The sequence below is a fragment of the Amblyomma maculatum genome, chromosome 3 (genome assembly GCF_055883805.1).
Source record: "Amblyomma maculatum isolate TAMU_Amacu chromosome 3, ASM5588380v1, whole genome shotgun sequence".
Lineage (NCBI taxonomy): Eukaryota > Metazoa > Arthropoda > Arachnida > Ixodida > Ixodidae > Amblyomma > Amblyomma maculatum.
The window spans coordinates 162031785-162052089 of NC_139346.1; the positions used below are offsets into that span (position 1 = coordinate 162031785).

The 20305-nt window shown below is 47.2% G+C and overlaps 1 protein-coding gene across 2 annotated transcripts in view; it reads left to right on the forward strand.

Moving 5' to 3' along the window:
• Positions 1 to 20305, forward strand: part of LOC146196677 (nucleoside hydrolase-like) — a 37494-nt gene that overhangs the window by 14610 nt on the left and 2579 nt on the right. For both annotated transcript variants that reach the window (XM_084598459.1, XM_084598457.1), the window contains exons 2-4: positions 15710 to 15938; positions 16967 to 17291; positions 18698 to 18834. In XM_084598459.1, coding sequence (XP_084454585.1) covers positions 15735 to 15938; positions 16967 to 17291; positions 18698 to 18834 — 666 coding nt within the window. In that variant the 5' untranslated portion in view covers positions 15710 to 15734. The remainder of the gene's footprint in view (positions 1 to 15709; positions 15939 to 16966; positions 17292 to 18697; positions 18835 to 20305) is intronic.

Sequence of the window (20305 nt, forward strand, 5' to 3'; positions counted from 1 at the left end):
GATTTAAGCAAGAAAAGTACACCTTAATAACATAGTTTTGAGAAAGAATAAGGATAAGTTGACGCGAGAGATTGTGCAAGCCTGGGCGATAACTGCAGCTGGGGAGGATTGTTCTGCACGCCTTCCTTCTGTTAATGAAGAAAGATAATTTTTAGATCACTGGAAAGACACTGAAAGAGGAAGTGATGGGTACATGGAAGAAATTGAAAAAGAAGGTGTGTGGGTATAAATCGTTAGTTGTCAGTGCAGCATCGTCCTTGTCTACGTGTGTGTGTGTGTGTGTGCGCGCCTCTTCAGTGCAATGTCTATTTAGCTGCGTGTTTCATCGTGGCCGAAGACCAACTAGCTCAACGTACTACTGTATTATTATCTATAGCTGCCGTGTCCGCTTTGAATTTTTGGGCTGGGTTCAGTGCTCTTTCAGGGCACCTATATTACATTAAGTAATACTGCCGTGTCCCGCTGTGAAGTTTTGCCGCTATAGGCCGGGTTCAGAGCTCTTTCAAGACACCTATATTTGCCGCGAACCAGAATCTATCCTTTCTAAATGCTGCGACAGAACGTTTGCTCTCTGGATAGAAGAGATGTATTTTGCAATATTTATTACATTTGGGCATAAAAGAATATGTTATGATGGATGAAGGGTATGGTCAAATAAATGAAGTGTTTCGGCTCACTCTTGGCATCAGCAAGGTCTTCGCTTGACCTCCGCTGGTGCACTCCGGGAATATTTTTTCACGCCGCCCTCATCAAGAACTAGAGTATAGGAATCCTAGTTATCGAATCGAAGCATCCGCGTACAAAAACATTTTTCGAGAACTCATATTTTGCTTTAGCTCCGTGCATGAACAAATGGGCCTCCACTTAACGGCCAATTTAGCCTAACCTAGCCTAACCTAACCTAGGATAGGTTATAAATATATTATTTAAGTTGAGGCTCGTTTTATCATTGGACTTGACGCCCCAAAGTGACTCGGGCTATGAGGGAGTGGAGGACTGAGAATAATTTTGGTCACTTGGTGTTTTAAACCGAGCATTGACATCGCACAGTAAAAGGGCGCCTTTGTTTTTCGTTTCCAGTGAAAAGCAGCTGCGTAGGCCGCTATTGAAAAGTGTCCTTCAACAGTTTAGCATTTGAACGCCCTCACCACTGATACTGCAGCGGGAGGTTATTCAAATGTATTTGGAAAAAGCAGCATACAACGAACAAAGATTTGTTGGAACACGTGGGCTTTTTCGGGAACTCTAGTTAGGAGCAGGAAAAGCGGAGTGGATCAAATGTTTGCAAATCTGTCTCCAATAGCAAGTGCAGTAATCCCTGGGAATAGCTTTAAGATTGCACCCGCCGTTTCTCAGGCGTATCTAGAACTAGCAGTGCCAAAACACTCATCCGGAGACTCCAGAGCCTAGCAAATAGCCTAATGTTTGCCTATTCGAGATACATGTCAGAAATAGAATAGAAAGTTAAAACAAAGAAACAGAAGTGATGGAGCCATGATTGAGTGTCATATGAGTGTCATATAACCAAGCAGGACTTGCAAAGTGGTGTGGTATGTTACAGCTAGAAAGTATGATCTAAAAACATGGGTGTAGTATGTCGATAAGGAACTGTGATTTCACACTTTATACGGATGTTGTAAACATTCTCATCGTTTTGCTTCATATACTTTTTTTCCCTCACACTTATTTCTTCCGTAATCAGTTTTCCTTGATTGGCGATACTTGCGTCCCACAGCGATATCGCGACTTCGAGGGAAATAGGTAAACATTTATTCGGAGCAGGCGCAATATATTCCCCTTAGGTGCATGGGAAGCCTCCTTAATCCAGGAAGCCGTGGACCCGAGCCATCTTATTAGACCGATCGACGAGACTACGCTGATCATCCAGGCTGGGACTTGACAGCTGGGTCTCACACAGGTCTTCGGTTAGCTCTTTTGTGGTTATTGTGCCATGTGATCCCTTGCATCCCCACAACGTATGTGGTAGGGCGTGCATCCATACCTGTAGGTGGTGGGCAATATCAACACCACCTAGACTAGGGAGGTGGTGTTGGCAATATCCGGCGTAGTAAGGGGTCGTGGACAGACTGCTGGTTTGTATTTTTCGGAGCGTGACTGCTTTTCCTCTGGTTATTCAGGCTCGGGTTAAGACAAGCGCGATGGCCCTTTTTTCTTTGTTCCCCTTCTTCGAAATCATTGTTGTTGATGTCAATACACATCTCTAAAAATCTCTCAGCATCACAATTATTGGCTGATCCCCCTATGTGGATATGTGCCATCAGTTTAGAGGGCAACAACAACAGCGACGCCAGCAGAAAAAAAAAACTTGATTAGGAGAAAGTGCGCGCCATTTTTCATACGAGTCAGTGATGATGGCTGGAGTATCAAGTACTACCGTGTTCCAGGCTGATATTGTGCCTAATCGGGTCTGGTGATTTTGGGCCCTCTTTCACACGTTTTCACTCATCAGCCTGAGTTTAACCATATTTTGTTATTGCCTGTTTCGTGATTCAAATATAAACGTTCACCTAGTAGAGAATATATGTGAAGAAAAGTATGGACGATAAATACTATTGGTGAAGGCGGTATAGCGTCGCCTCGGACGGAGCAGCCTTCAGACCGTCCAAACGTGTGACATGATCATGTCTGTTAATCTACTGCTGTTTCTTCACACACCTGGAAAACATTAGTACCTGTACATATGGTTACGGGGTAGTTCAGCTTGTAGCAGAGGGCGGACACCGAAGACAAGGCTTTCAAACAGACGTTCTCTGTAGGCACCAGCCGACGCTGTTGAACGTCGTTGTTGTTGTTGTTGTTGTTGTTGTTGTCCAAATAACTTATGGCACATACCCACAGAGGGGGATCGGCCAAGAATTGGGTAGCAAAGATTTTTTTTTTTTTTAATATACTTGCATAAAAAGAAATATATATATATATATATATATATATATATATATATATATATATATATATATATATATATATATATATATATATATATATATATATATATATATATATATATATATATATATATATATATATAAATAATAATTTGAGGGGTAGAGGAAACGAAACAAAATGGGAAATAAGTGAAATATAATATGAAAAGGTAACACTCACGGGAGATTGACACTATATTTGTAGGACAAGTGATGTTTTAATATTTAGCAAGGAAAACGATTTGAGTGCAGTAAAAAATTTTGCATGGCGGTAAAAATAGACCTGTGACTGTGCCCAAGGATGGTGGCGCCAAATGATAACAATGTCGGGCTGCTTAAACTAAGGCCAAGCTGTTGCAATGGCCTTTCCATCAACTGCTTCCTCAGCGTAGTAAAGCGGCGGCAAAACAATAAAAAGTGATCTAATGTTTCTTGTTCACCGCAAAATGCGCAGACGGGAGACATTGCCAAACCAGACCTGTGAAGATAGAAATTTAAAGGTGGGATGCGGCATCGCAGCCTTGTTAGTGAAATCTCAAGTTGCCGTGAATGACATAATTTTCTATTCCAAGAATAATTTAGATGCAGGTAGTCCTCAGATCTTAAAAGATGTCCGTTTTTCATATTTAATAGAACGTTTCTTCGAAACCTCGCTGCGGTGATGTACGCGGTCGCCGGAAGGATAGATAATACGGGGCCATTAAGGGACTCTTTTGCTAAATTGTCAGCATATTCATTTAAATCCACATTGCTGTGGCCTGGTACCCATACCATATGTACAATTTTCAAATGTTTTGGGATCAGGGAGACAAAGGTTTTTACTATTGCAGAATCCACCGACGAAGAGAGAGATGAACACAATGATAGAGAGTCGGAAATTACTGCCACTTTAGAAAAAGAGGAGTCTAATTTACGTAGAGCGAGTACCACCGCCAGAAACTCCGCCTCAAAAATTGGGGTGAAGCCCGGAAGCCGGACAGAAAAAGACCAGTCTAAATGTGGACAATATACACCCACTCCCGCCTTTTCATTACTTTGAGATGCGTCAGTAGCTACAACTAAACTAGCAGAAAGACTTCTTAAATGATCTTCTAATAATCCGTTTAGATTAACGGATGATAAGTTTTTAGCATTATTCGGGAATATGTCGCCAAAGCCAATTTTAATAGATGAACCGATGGTTTGTATGGGTAGAATACTAGGAAGGGAAACATTTAAGGGGTCCAGCAAATTTTTGACCATAACAACCTGCGGGGTGTGAAATTTAGACCAATGGACACCGAAAAAGGAGGTCGGTTGACAGCAAAAAATAGACATAGATCGGTGAAACTCTGATTCATATATCCTTAAGTACGTCTGAACGGTTAGAATTTGTAATCTATATATCAAGGGTGGAATCCGGGCTTCAAGGTAGAGCACATTGTTGGCAACAAATTTTGGAAGTCCCATACACAAACGAAGCGCTTCTCGCTCCAAAAGAACAAGCGGTCGAATTTTATAAGCTGCTGATCCAGAAAACAAGACTGAACCGAACTCTAAAATTGGACGCACATACATAACATAAATCATTAAAAGGACATCTCTCCGCATTCCAGACCTGGGACGACTAATTCGGCGCAACATGCCCACGGCCCGAGCCCCTTTCGTAGCAATATGGTTAATGTGGGGCTGCCATGAAAGATTATCATCATAAGTGACCCCTAAATACTTTAATGATTTAACCTGTGGTATTATTTGTTGCTGATACATTACAGACAGACTTACAGAATCTTTTATATTAAATACGAGGACTGCGCTTTTGTTGACATTTAATGTGAGATGCAAGCCACACAACCAATTCTCAATAGAGTTTAGGTACGTTTGCAAGTGGAGATAAAGGGATTGAATATCCGATGCAGTTGCAAAAAACGCAATATCATCAGCATATACGTAAGTGCGAACGTCATGATTAACAGGTATTGAGCTGAGTAGTATATTGAAAAGGACTGGTGAAAGGACTGCTCCTTGCGGCACTCCCCTGGCTTGCTTATATCTGCCAGAATGGACGCCATTTAATGCACAGTAAAACTCTCGATTTTGGAGGAATTCGGATATCCAGGCTACTAAATAATGTGGAAACTGAAGAGATTTTAATTTTTGCAATAGAATGCTATGCTCAACGCTATCATAGGCCTTGGCTATATCTAGCGTTATCAAGGCAGCGTGCATTTTTTGGCGCCGCGCTAGAAGAACTCGACTCTCGAGATCAGCATGCGCACGCTAGAAGAACTCGACTCTCGAGATCAGCATGCGCATTCCAGATGGAACACTTTTGACGGGATCGAATCCCGGCCTCGGCGGCTGCGTTTCGATGGAGGCGAAACGAAGTGGCGTCCGTGTGCTGTGCGATGTCAGCGCACGTTAAAGATCCCCAGGTGGTCGAAATTACTCCGTAGCCCTCCACTACGGCTCCTCTTTCTCTCTTTCCACTTTCATTCCCACCTTCCTCCCTTCCCTTACGGCGCGGTTCGGGTGTCCACAGAGCAAGTGTGACAGTTACTGCGCCTTTCCCTTCCTGTGAACCAATTTACAATTTACAACACTTTTGACGGAAACCAATTTGGCAAGGACTGAGGATATTTTCTTTATTCATGAATTCCGAAACACGTATAAGTATGACTCTTTCAATTAATTTTACAATGTTTGATGTTAATGCAATTGGTCTTATATTATCAATAGACAAGGCACCGCCTTTATTCTTAAGTAAAGGAATTATTTTGGCAAGTTTCCATTCTGGGTGTATCCAAGCATGTTTAATGGAATAATTTACTAGCTCTAATAACGTCTGAGGTGACTCGTCAAAAAGAATTTTTAACATTTTTGAAGTTACTTTATCAGGACCGGAAGCAGCGGCTGGTAATCTCATAACTATTGGAGTAAGCTCAGAAACGGAAATTTGAGGATCATAATTAACAGGTTCCATTGGCATTACAGATATCGAGCCCGAAGGTAGTGCAGATGAGAAACGTTTCTCCAGTCCTTTGGCAATTTTTTCAATTGTGTCTATTGCTTCATGGGGAGTCAAAATAAAGGAATGTAGATTTTGTGCTTGCGGAATCTTTTTCCGCGAGCGTAAAAAACCAAAAAGTGCAGTTCGATTGCCTGATTTAGAGAGGAAATCAAAATGCTTTGCATCATACTCGTCCTTCGCTTTTGCAACTGTACGTTTAAATGTAGCTGCAATGAACTTGTAATCCTGCCAGTTTTTCGGGCACTGGTTGTGGAGAAGCTTTTTCCATGCCGCCTTTCTACGTCTGTAATCTCGGGAACAATCAGCATTCCACCAAACAGCTGAAGTATTCACCTTTGAGCTCCGTACCAAGATCTCAGACTTCTTACGGCAATCCTCAATCACCGAGCATAAGCGTTTTGATTTTTGTTCTTTATCCGTGTTAGTCAATGATTCAAGATTAGAGCGTAACGTTGACTGAAAGTTATTATAGTTGATAAATGACCTCAACTGAGAAGTCGCTGGAGTTACAGGGTGATTAACCTCAAACGCAATCGGTATGTGGTCACTAGAGGTGCCACAATCAAGTGTTGACCAATTATTAACGAAGAGACTGGGAGAAGTAAAAGTTAAATCTAACACAGAATGACTGTGTTTTCTTATAAAAGTGGCCGAACCCGAATTTCTACAGGAAAAGTTGTTATTTGTTACCCAATCCCAAAGACGCTTGCCACAACTATCTGTCTTGTAGCCCCATGACACATGATGCGAATTAAAATCACCAGCCAGAAGAACTGAGTTTCGACAATTAACTAATAGCAGATCTAGAGGTTTTGTATCTTGTACACCGCTAGGGAAATAAGCATTCACTAATGAAAACGGACAGTGCCCTGGAATTTCTAAGTCTAGGGCCAATAACTCACAATCTATAGAAGATAACTGGAAAGAAATCCTAGCCCTGTGACAGAATTTTGTACAGACAAATATAATTAAACCTCCTCCTTTTGATTGGCGATCTTGTCTGAATGAATTATAATTTTGTAAATAGAAATGCTTTTCAGCTGTTAGCCAAGTTTCTTGCAAAATAATTATATGTGGATTATATTGAGAAGAAATGTAAACTAAATCTGTTGAAGCTGTTAGAATTGAACGACAGTTCCACTGGATAACTCTTAGTGCCCCTATGATTGTGGAATCTTGGCAGCCGCAACTGCCTGCCCCAAAATATTATCCTTTGGCTTTAATGTATGCTGATGTTTCTTCGATTTTGGTTGGGACCGCGGAGAAGAATGATTGGACATGGGAGACCCACACCGTTTTAAAATTCTTACATCTGATTCTACCATCTCTGCGTCATTATGTTTTCATCGTCATCTGGAGGAGCAGCCCTGTTAGGCGAAGCAACAGCAGTGCTTTCAATCGGTTGAGAGCTTTCAGAGGGCATATTTGCTATGAAAGGGGCTGTTCCTGATTGCAGGGCTTGCGTTAGCTGAACTGCCAGAACGTTAGAAAAACACTCTGTGACAGTAGAAACTATTCGGTCGACCATTTTAGTCATTGATGATTCCACTGCAGTCATTATCGCCTTTGAGATTGATGCATCCAGAGGCACACCTGATCGGGGCTGATACACCTGCATAACCGTGTAATCGTTCCTTAACCTCTGTTAAAGCGTCACGACGCGAACAGCGTTTTCTATCTATTACCTCTAGAATTTGCAGCTCCTGTTTTCGAGATGGACACTCCAAGGAGTTTGCAGCGTGGGCTCCACCGCAAAGGCAACATTTATCGTTTTGTTGTGAACAAGATGACGAATGATGACCATCGCCACATTTGGAACACCGCACGGAGGACTTACAACCACGAGCACTGTGACCATATCGCCAGCAATTAGTGCACTGCAGTGGCTTAGATTTAAGAGGATCCACACGGAAGATCAATGGCCGTGCTTTTATCTCTGACGGGCATGAAGTTCCCGCAAATGTGGCAATCACCGACTCTGTTGGTACCCGCGTATTATTAACCTCCCGGCTGCAACGATACACCGCTATCACACCAGCCGCCGAAAGAAGGTCGAGGGTCTCAGCTGGAGTTAAAGAAGAGTCTACTCCTCGGACTAATCCCTTTGTGCATGCAAGATGAGTAGGGATAAAGCTGCTCACCTGAAGCGATCCAAATGAATTGCATTTAAGCAGATCCTTCACGCAATTGAGATCTGGAGATCGGCACAGTATCCCGCCGCGCCCAAACTGCCTCACTTCTGTGATTGAGTCATACAGGGTAGAGGCTGCCTGGAGAGCAGCTCGAACAGTCCCAGGGTTATTCATTTTAATAAATCCGCCATCCTTGGGCACTAGCGCCACAGGAATGTTTGGAACGCCAGATCGTTGGAACGCTTCCAGAGGTAGATCTTGAGGAGTAATGAAAGCCGACCAGGGGGAGCGCCCCTGGCCGGGAGACTGCGTAGACATCACTTTACAGTTACAATCTCTCTGCGAGCGTTATCAACACGGTGAAAAGCGCAAATGCGCAGGGGAAAACAGAAAAAGAGGACTAGCCGCCCAATACTTAGCCGAATCACGCCTTCTGCTCGTAGCGGTGCCCTAACGTGCTAACAAGCTCGATGTGAGTCTAGTAGCCTGCTGCTGACTCACATCGGTTTCGCTGGCCGCTGCGACGGCTGACCGCTCTTCGTCCTCTTTCAGCCGCACATGCTCTCACACGTCGTCTTCTCACAAAACTCACGAGAGTCTTCTTCTTCTTTCCTTATGCGTATGCACCGCCTAATGTGACACTACCCCGCCGGCTGAAAAGCACCGTCCCGGTGCGTACTAGCGTCCAAACCAGGGTCCATGTAGTACGGTTTTAGGCGTGCAACATGGACCGTCTCGGTGCGTGGTGTAGAGGCATGGCGGACGGGATGCAAGGGCGCAATTTCGTATGTCACTTGTGTCACTTGTCGTAAAATACGGTAGGGTCCTGTATAACGGGGCGAGCCGCAAGAATACTCGGTGTTGCGATGACAGGAATCATAGCGACGTTTCTGGGAGTGTTGAGAGGCTGCGAGTCGGTTGCGAGCAACAACGCGGGCAGCATCAGCTCGGGCTATGGCGTCACGAGCATATGAGCTGGCAGTGGTGACAGACGGGAGCAGGCTGTCAAAAGGAAGCAGAGGTTCACGGCCGTATAGAAGATAGAAGGGGGAGTAGCAGGTAGTGTCGTGACGCGACGAGTTGTAAGCGAATGTCACAAATGGCAGCGTTATGTCCCAGTCACGGTGATCATCAGAAACGTACATAGACAACATGTCAGTCAGTGTCCGTTTAAGGCGTTCGGTAAGCCCGTTCATCTGTGGATGGTAGGCAGTCGTGAAAGAATGACGAACGTTGCACAGCCGTAGGATCTCGTCGACTATACGAGCCAGAAAGCAAAGGCCACGGTCGGTGAGCAGTTGGCGGGGAGCTCCATGGACGAGTATAATGTCGTTGAGGAGGAAAGCAGCGACATCAGTTGCACAACTGGTTGGCATTGCTCGTGTGACCGCGTAGCGTGTGGTGCAATCAGTGGCCACCGCAATCCATTTGTTCCCCGATGCGGACAGTGGAAAAGGCCTTAGAAGATCCAGACCCACTCGAGAAAATCGGTCTATGGGGATGTCGATTGGCTGCAGAAGTCCAGCTGGTAAAACTGTTGGCTTTTCCCGGCGTTGACAGCGGTCACAAGCAGCTACGTAGCGGCGGACTGCGCGATATAGGCCTGGCCAAAAGAACCGACGACGCACACTGTCGTATGTGCGAGAGACGCCTAGATGACCCGCTGTAGGAACGTCGTGAAGCTGTTGAAGGACGGCTGAGCGTAGGTGCTGAGGGACTACTAGTAGAAGGTAGGGGCCATCAGGTCGCATATTGTGCCGGTATAAGGTGCCGTCGTGGAGCACAAACAAACGAAGGGAAGGGTCATGGCGATCGGCGCTGAGGCGATTGATAATTTCGCGAAGCTGAGGGTCCTGGCGTTGCTCATGGCGAATGTTGGAGAAATCAGAAATAGAGAGCACGCAAGCGTCATTGTCACATTCAGGTTGACTTGGCGGGTCGACTGGATGACGGGACAGGCAATCGGCGTCTCGATGCAACTGGCCAGACTTATAAACTACTGAAAAATTGTACTCCTGAAGGCGCAAGGCCCAACGTCCAAGGCGGCCAGTAGGGTCTTTGAGTGTTGAAAGCCAACACAGTGCGTGGTGGTCAGTGACTACTGTGAATGGCCGCCCATACAAGTAAGGGCGGAACTTTGTAATGGCCCAAACTAGGGCTAAGCACTCACGTTCAGTGGTGGAATAATTTTGTTCGGCCGCAGAGAGGAGTCGACTGGCATAGGCGATGACGCGAGGGAAACCGAGCTGACGTTGTGCGAGAACGGCACCAATTCCATGACCACTTGCATCGGTGCGTACTTCTGTGGGCGCTGACGGATTGAAGTGAGCCAACGCTGGCGGACCGGTGAGGTGGCCAATAAGAGCGACGAAGGCGGCCGATTGTTCGTGGCCCCAAGTAAAGGAGACCTCTTTTTTCAGAAGCTGCGTGAGCGGACGGGCTATTTCTGCGAAGTTTGGTACAAATCGCCGGAAATATGAGCAAAGTCCGAGGAAGCTACGCACGTCGCTGCTAGATTTCGGTTTAGGGAAATCCCTTACAGCGCGAATTTTGTCGGGGTCCGGATGGATGCCATGGGTGTTGAATAAATGTCCTAGGACCTTGAGTTCCCGGCGACCAAAGGTGCACTTCTTGGAGTTCAACTGACGGCCAGCTCGTCGGAAGACGCCAAGAATAGCCGAAACACGATGGAGGTGGCCTTCAAAGGTTGATGAAAATACGATGACGTCATCGAGGTAGCACAGACATGTGGTCCATTTGAGCCCGCGTAATAGGAAGTCCATCATACGCTCGAATGTCGCAGGGGCATACATAAGCCGAAAGGCATCACCTTGAATTGGTAGAGGCCATCCGGGGTGACAAAAGCCGTCTTTTCACGATCTCTTTCGTCAACAGAGATCTGCCAATATCCAGAACGGAGATCGATGGAGGAGAAGTAGTTAGCACCATGCAGGCAGTCGAGAGCGTCATCGATCCTTAGAAGAGGGTACACGTCTTTCTTTGTTATCTTGTTTAGGTGTCGATAATCAACGCAAAACCTCCAGCTGTTGTCTCTCTTTTGGACGAGTACTACCGGAGACGCCCAGGGGCTGCTCGACGGCTCAATATTTTTGCTTGCCAACATTTTCTCTACTTCTTCCTGAATGATTCTGCGTTCGGAAAGAGCAACTCTGTAAGGCCGTCGATGAATAGGTCGGGCATCTCCAGTATCAATACGATGTGTGACGACGGACGTTTGGCCCAGGGATCCGTGACCGAAATAAAAAATATCGCTGTATGACCGCAAAAGGCCGGCAAGGGCGCTGGCATATTCGGGACGCAGGTCAGAGGCAACCATGGCTGAGATGCGGTCCTCCGGCCTATGTGATGGGACAGGTTGTGCAGGTACGTCGGCGTGACGGTCGGACAGCACTGCAGAAATAGTAAAGCTGGACAAAGGCGACAGCTCGGCAAGGAAAATGCCCTCCGGGAGAACTTGTGAAGACATGCTGAAGTTGAGTACGGGAATGTAGGTGAGGCTATTCTCGACGTGTACAATGTTATGAGGTAGGACAATGTTGCGCTGTAGAGTGACGTCGGTGATGGGGTTGACAACGTAGTCGCCGTCAGGAAGGGAGGGAAAAGGTGACATGGGCACGTATACTGCCGCCTCGGGAGGTAGGCGAGTAAATGAACTGGAGCGGAGGCGAGGCTGGGATTGGTCAGCACTGGGGTCGTGAACACAATAGGGCAGGGCTAGGCGCAGAAGTCCGGAGGAACAGTCAACGAGAGCGGAATGGGCTGTTAAAAAATCTAGGCCTAAAATCACGTCTTGAGGACAAGTAGTAAGGACGGCGAACAGCACAGGGACGTGGTGGCCGGCGATGCTAACGCATGCAGTGCACATTCCGATGATGGCAGCAGTGTTTCCATCAGCAACACGAACTGTAGAGGTGTTAGCGGGCGTAAGAACGTTTTTGAGGCGCTGGCGGAACGACGAACTAAGAACTGAAATATGGGCTCCAGTGTCAATGAGAGCGGGCACAGGGACTCGATCTACGAGGACATTAATCAGGTTGCGGCGTGGTGCGATGGTGGAAACACAGTTGGCTGTCCGGATTGGAAACGCAGCGTCACGTCCGGGCGCTGCGTTGCCTAGTTTCCCGAGTAGGTGCCTTGGTACGTTGGGGACAAGCTGCGGCGACGAGTAGGTGATCGGGAATGGTGGGCTTGAGGCGATGGAGAACGGCTAGGACGACGGTCTTGCTCTATGTTCTCAGTACGAAGATGTGCTGGAGTGACAGAAACGCGTCGTGGTGCATAATAGTTATGGCAGACAGGGCTGTAATAGGGTTGAGAGGGGGGAGCCGGACGGCTGCAGCAATAGCGGGACGTATGGCCAGCTCGACAGCAGACGAAGCAAATAGGCCTATCGTCAGATGTGCGCCACTCCGCAGGATTGCGGGTAGGGTAGCGCGGTGTGTAGGGCGAGGTTGTGGCAGCAACAGCAACCACTGGGATTGGCTGTGGTGCAGGGGGTGGTGGGGCAGGATTTGAAACGAGGCCCACATTAGCGAATTCTTGGCGGACGACAGCCTGTATCATAGCTATTGTTGCCTGTGCAGGAGGCGACGTATGTGTAACAGGAGTCAAGGCCTCGATTTCTCTGCGGACGATGGTAGTGAGGTTATTCTGACTTGAAGGCTGCTGTAACGTGGGCAAGTCATCACATGAGGATGTAGTCGCCGTGTTGGGAAGGCGCTGAAACCGATGGACGATGCGGCGCTGCTTCGCCTGTTCGAAACGGCGACAGACTTGCAGGACTGAGTCCACCGTAGAGCAGTCTTTGCAGAGAAGTATATTGAATGCGTCATCAGCGATTACCTTAAGTATATGGCCCACTTTATCATTTTTGGTCATGGAGGTATTCACCTTTCGACACAATGCGAGAACGTCCTGTATGTAGGCCAGGTATGACGGTTGACGATTGAGCCCGAGTAGCCAGATCTTTTTTGGCTGCCAGAGCTCGCCCATTTGGTTTGCCGAATAAGTCCTGCAGTTTTTGTTTGCAGATGTCCCACGTAGGCATCTCCTGTTCGTGATTGGTGAACCAGGCCTTCGCCGTTCCCGCCAGGTAGAAGATTATGTTTGCAAGCATTATGCTAGCATCCCATGCGGTTATTCTTGCTGCACCTTTCATATTCGTCTAGCCAATCTTTAACGTCCTTGTTGTCTTCGCCGTTAAAGATAGGCGGATGACGGATTTTGGTTAAAACCATGGGGGCAGCTGGAGTTTCCGTAGCGGGTGATGCGTCCTGGGATGCCATGCTTACTGTGGTAGTCGGTGGGGTGAGCTCGGGGAGATGACGTCCACTGCGCAAATCCAGGTTTCTGGCGCGAAAGTACGAGGAGCTGTGGCAAGGGGATCGAAAGTACCTCCACCAAGGTGTTACGGGGTAGTTCAGCTTGTAGCAGAGGGAGGACACCGAAGACAAGGCTTTCAAACAGACGTTCTCTGTAGGCACCAGCCGACGCTGTTGAACGTCGTCTTCTCTCAAAACTCACGAGAGTCTTCTTCTTTCCTTATGCGTATGCACCGCCTAGTGTGACAATATCTTAACAAATATACAGCATTGCCTAACAAAATGCATACAGTTTTCCAGTCCCCTGCATACACTTTCCCTCCATCGTCCCCGCTGCCCGTCTGGTTCGCCTCCCGGGATCTCCCCCTTCAAAATCCCTTCGACACATTTGTGTCGGGTAGACCTGGCTGTGGTGTGCTTGAGGCTCGCAAGCACCATGCTCAATCGAGGTTTCCCTCTGTAAACTAGGTTCAGGACTACATGAGTCTAATCCGTCTTAGCAACACAACATAGCCAAGCAGAACAAAGCTTTCTATAAGCATAACTGGGTCTGGCTGGGCTAAGCCACAATCATCTTTCCAGCCAACCTACGCATTAGACGGATGGACAGAGATATTTTTCAGACGTGGGGACAATAATGACATTAAAGCGCAGGTATATCACCTATAAAGCCCGGATAACCGCGCACTGGGATTCTTAAGGCAGCAATTCTGTTCCCCTGCTTTACGAGTCATCATGCATTGATCATAGACTCAGGGTTGGTAGAATATTTAGGGGAATCCCCCAAGGTGAAGTAGATTTGTAATAAGGAATGATTACTCAATGACATCTACCCAAACGCCTCCATATGGATACAGTGGAAGCCTATACAGCTTTCTCAGAAACTTTGTTGTTAAAAAAAATCGTCCTGGTTCGGGGATCGAACCCAAGACCACCGTGTTTCCTAGGCAGTTGCTATACCAACTCAGCTAACCAGAACGGTTAGCAGATCAGATGGTAGGGTAAGAGCGTACAGCCATCCACTAAGCGGAGTAAAAACCTAGCGCGCGCGCGCACGCACACACGCACACACACACACACACGCACACACACACACGCACACACACACACACACACACACGCACACACGCACACACACACACGCACACACACACACACACACACACACACACACACACACACACACACACACACACACACACACACACACACACACACACACACACACACACACACACACACACACACACACACACAAACCACCTCTTAGCCGGTGAAGGGGGTGGTGAAAACTTTATTTAGAGAAGGCCAAAAGAAAATTGCTTTGCCACCGTTCCGTGGGTGGTCTTCCGGCGGCTGGTCGTGACCTCCAGCTCACGCCTGGCGGCGACTTCTGCTGCCCAGGTTGTAAGCCGTTGAATATGCGGCTCCGAACTGGCTAAAGTAGCCTCCTACAGCTGTGGGCTGTTTAATTACCAGGAGACGGGGGGAACGCGCGCCGGACATGAGTAAGAATGGGAGCATAGTCTGCTCGGGGAGAGCTGCATAGCGTGCATTTGGGCGAGAAGGCACCGGGGTTAATAAGGGCAAGGCGTGCAGGGGTGAGCAAAATGTGGGCCTGTAAATGGCGCCACGTATTCTGTTCTATTTTAGATAGGGACTTGTGAGGGGAAGGGAGGGATAAGCGGGTGTTGCGGTAGTGGAGGGTAATGTCATGGAAGGTGAGGAGGGAGTCACGCGTGTCCATCCCGGATTGGAGGTGGCCAGCACGGTCGGTCATCTCGCCAGTGATGGAATTTTCCGCCTCATTTCCAGGGTGCCTTGAGTGAGCCGGAACCCAGAAGAGTTGGATAGGACGGGAAAGGGGGGAGGAGTGCTCAAGAATGTTGAGCGCAAAGGAAGAGATCCTACCCTTTGCAAAGTTGCGGATTGCGGTCTTAGAGTCGCTAAATATAGAAAGGGCCGGTGTGTTGGCAATGGCGAGGGTGATGGCTGCTTCCTCTGCGGCCGGCTGCGTTTTGATGGAGGCGAAACGAAGAGGCGTTCTTCTGTTGTGCGATGTCAGCGCACAGTAAAGATCCCAAAGTGGTCGAAATTACTACGCAGCCCTCCACTACGGCTTCTCTTTCTCTATTTCCACTTTCTATAACACTTTCTCCCCTTCCCATACGGCGCGGTTCAGGTGTCCACAGAAACAAACGTGACAGATACTGCTCCTTTCACTTCCTGTGAACTAATTTATCGTATTATTATTATTCCGTTTATTTTTGTCTTCCGCAGCGCGCAAACGCTGTGCGGCCCAGTCATGAGCAGCGGCAGCAGCAGGCCGGTCCACGATCGGCGACTCGTGCTGGACGTGGACTGCGGAGTGGACGACGCGCTGGCTATTATGCTGGCTCTCAGCCTGCACTCGACTGTGGAGGCCATCACGTGCGTCGCCGGAAACACCACCGTGAGCAACGTGTGCAGGAATGTGCGCCGGGTGCTTGCGGTGTGCGGAAGACCGGAGGTGCGTCAGAGCGTGCCTGCATTAGGCCACGCGGCGAAACCTAATACCACGTCATGTAGTTGCATCACGAGACCACAATTTCACGAAATATTAGTTTCTCTACTGTCCGATAGAGTGTGCGTCCTGCGTGGTGAAGCGCGCAAAGCTAGGTATTTATGGCTGCAGCCCAATTTTCGCACAGCCTTAACCACGGCTATCCCCATAAATGGATGTGCTCCATAACTGTCGACTTTGTAGTCATCGTTAATGGGGTGAGCAAAGTAGCCAGGAACAGGACTGCTAAACCTTTCGTGGTTTTCAGGTCAAATAATTAAATTCGATAGCTGCATTTCCGAAAACCTCATAAATAAGACGCCATCTATCTCGCTGTCGCCGATGCCTTCACAACAGAAAGAGTCTAGCCCTACATATTTTTGGAAAGTTAAACACCACTACGCTTCACTTCCTCTGCGGTACACTGCTACTGAGCACGATGTCCTATGTTCGACTCTTTCAGCGGCAAGCGAAATACAAAAAAAGTCACTTGTTTAGGGAGATTGAGGCGTACGTTACGGACGACTCCAGAAGGTCTTTCTTGGAGCCATTCATTACGGTGAGCCTCACAACTGTCCCCTCGGCTCTGACATTTCACAATTCACTACACCGGTGGAATCTTTCCATAATTCGAAGTCTGAGGAAAACAGAAGTTTTTCCAAATTACGCGAAGTTTATATTAAGGCAGCCTGATGAAGCTCTCTTCAATACACCTGTTGTTGACAGGCGGAAGCTTTGTGCTAAAGTTTCTTATTACGGGTTTCATGTCGCATAAGCAGCTAAGGCATTTATAATGTGTCAAACAGTGTGGTAAAAGAACGCCTGTCATGATTAAAGCAAATAACAGTCATCCACCTTGGTTTTTAACATTTATTGCCTTTATAAAAAACCTAAATACACATGGCATATCTACAATTGCACCTTCTTCAAGGCGTTAGTTGTACAAATGGGAATTCAGAATAAACAAGGTTCTACTACATTTGGAAATGTTGCAGATTCCGGTGTTCCGAGGTTGCGAGAGGCCGCTGAGCGAACCCCTCGACCTCGCTGCTGAGTACCACGGCAGTGACGGCCTGGGAGACGTCTCAGATCAGTTCCGCATCTGTAATGACACAGCCGACGAAAATGACGACGACGGCACCGCGGAGGGCCGTCCCATGCACGCCGCCGAGAGGCTCATCGAAATGGCGCGCCGACATCCGGGCGAGATCACGCTGCTCTTGCTGGGCCCGTTGACCAACGCGGCGCTGGCAATGACGCTGGACCCGCGCTTCGGGACGAATCTCAAGGAGATATTTATACTCGGCGGCAACATAGAAGGTACGCTGGCGGTACACGAGCACGTTAAGCTGCACATACCGTAAACTACTACTATGGCATATACTTTAGACCAAAGAAGACTACGGTAGGTCTAACTGCGCTACTTAGGCTTAGAAGTGACAGCTTAAGATTGCACTTTGAAGATAGTTTTAATGGCGAATTACGAACGGCGATCCGGAGCGCTCTTCGAGCCCGCGAAGGAGCAAGATGTCTAGGGAACGCACCGTCACGGTCCAATTATAACTGTTGTTGTTGTTGTGGCTGTAGGAAGAAGGAAAAGAAAATGCACGGGCCTGCTACTGGCTCTGTAGCTGAGCCACCTCCGCTGCCTCGTGCAGACAGAAGAAAAAATAGAGAAGAAAGAACAGAAAAGGGAAAGAAAGACGCGCGCCGCAACAACAGCCGTCGTCCACCACCGAAGCGGTGGCGGGTGCAATTACGGCCAGTCCAGATCGCCTATTGAAACACGCTTTTCGGTTTCGCGAAGCATGAAAACTTGCTCCGAATGAGCGGTTTGGGTTCACCATGAAAAAAGCGAAGATATTGTCTTTCTTTTAGTGACTTGTTCTTTTTTTTTTTTGAGTGCAGTCAGTTATAAACAAACGGTTAGAAAAATTAGCTAGAACTGAAGAAAAAGCAGCCAGACTTTGCTCTAAATGTTAGTTTGTGCCGATACTAACTTCGCAGGTAGTCTTTTTGCAAGTGTAGCTTAGGGAGTAACGAATGATAACTTTAGTATCTAATAGTATAGTGGAAATGTGGTTATTCTCCAAAAAATAACCACTGGTCGGCGTTTACCCGTTCCTGCATGGCTTTGACTGTTCCTTTGCACCCTGATGATAACGATGTAGGCCCCGATGTGTACCAGGGCACAAATCTGTATGGAAGGTTAGCCATGACTCCAAATGTAATCGGTAAAATTCGAAATTAATGCGCTGTAAGCAAGAGAGGCCAAGTACACAACATGTTGGTTGTTTCTCAGTAACTATTAGTCACTACTCATTATAGCTACAATGCGCCGTGGACGCATAATGGTCGTGATGCCGCAAATGGCTCGGTTAATAAGCTTATGTAGACTGCAGAAACGCTCCATGAGGCACTATAATTTCAGCACAACACTTCGCGTCACCTTATGGGCTACGTCCAAAATATAGCGTCGTTTTGTGCCACATTTGCCGTGACACATGAAGCGGTTCTCCGAAGTAGCAGCCTATCAGTTTCCGGCAGGCATTATTTCCCTCATACTATTGAAAACAAAATAGGTTTTTCAGTTACAGCTTTTAATGAAGACGTATTAAACGTCAAGGCAGACAACGTTAAGCCCAGCAAACATTTCTGGGCCATTGCTGCAAAATACACAAGATAAAATGTGAAAAATAATTTCTCATAGATAAGTGACTTTACAGGTCGTGGAAACGTCCTTCCTGGCTCAGAGTACAACTTCAGGACGGATCCGGAAGCTGCCAGCGTTGTGCTCACGAGGGCGCAGTGCCCAATCACCATTGTTCCTTGGGAGGCGGTGGTCAAGTCGCCTATACCGTGGGTGAGCCTCCCCAGCGTGACAGTCGCTCAGGCACTGCCTCGCCGAATAACAGCTAGGTTTTATGTAGCGCTCAGCCAGATTGAAGAAAAGAAGTTGCAAATTTTAAAGGCTTGGGATCACTTATATACAAAGGGAGCCAGATACAACTGAAATAGTGACACCAAAGAAATCATAGTTGTTGTATTGATCAATGCGAAATAATAATGTAATTATGGAGATAAACGATTATAAAGTTGAAAAAAAAAAACAACCACATTCTCTCGGTGGAATCCGAGCCCACAACCACCGTATATTGTGTCCGGTGTTCTACCTGTAGAGCGTCTACTCCTGCGGCGGCCGCTCAACCACTGCTTTATTAGGCGTTTATGCTTGGTGTAACCTATTCTTAAGGTTGTAGCAGTGTAGCAGTGTAGAAAAATATCGCTGGAGTTTTGCTACACTGGTGTAACTAGGTTAGAAAATGGCCCTAGTAGGTACGCTTGGAAATTGTTTGTTTGCTGATTAGCCTCACGAGTACCGCAAACCTGATGAGATTTCCTCCGGCCTGGTGCTCAGCTCTTCTGGGGTGAAATACTTGGGAAAAGGGGCCATGAACCAAAAATGTTGGTTCAAGAAAATAAAAAGGACCACATAATGGGCTTTTGCCGCGTGAGGCGGACTTACTGTTGTCCGATGGCGGAACGGATCACTGCCACATCGGAGCAACTATTTGGGACCTATGACCCTTTCCCAAACATTTCACCCCAAAGTGCAGAGCACCAGGCCAGGGGAAAGCTTGTACCCATTGAAAAACCGGTGGGTACCCGGCGGCACCAGGGATCGAACCTGTTACCTCCCGAACACGAGGCGGATGCTCTACCACATGGCCACGCTTTTTTTTTCTTTATTGCCGGTCATCACCAACACAAAACAAAACCAACAAAAACGTGCTACAAACAGAATGCTCACAGCAGAGCGGTTACCACAAGCAAGACACTGTAATTACAGAAGCCGGCAGGCTCATACGAGTTGCCTTTGTCAAGTTAAAATTCCTTCAGCTCGCATAGTGGTTCGACTCTTGAAATCCAGTCTGGCACAGTGGTCTTCAATTTGTGCATTTCAACCAATGCGTGTATACTCTCGCGAAAGTAGAGCCTTGCAGGGCAGGCGTCAGGGTCACAGTGAAAACCCGCCATTCTGGACCGCCATAGACTGTGCAGGCCTATTAGCATAACCGTATCAAGTGGAATCCCATCATTATTTTCAGTTGGCAGGAATCTAATCCCGTGTGAGTCTAATGGCAATTCTTTCTTAAAAGTTCGTTGCAGCACATCCCAAAAATAGACGCCCTCCCAACAGTGCAGAAATACATGGTCTATTGTCTCTGGCTGTTTACATATTAAGCAAAGTGAACCCCATGGCAGATAAAAGCCCTTGCTTTCAAAAAACGTTTGTACCGATAATGTTCCTGTATGTAACTTAAAGAAAAACG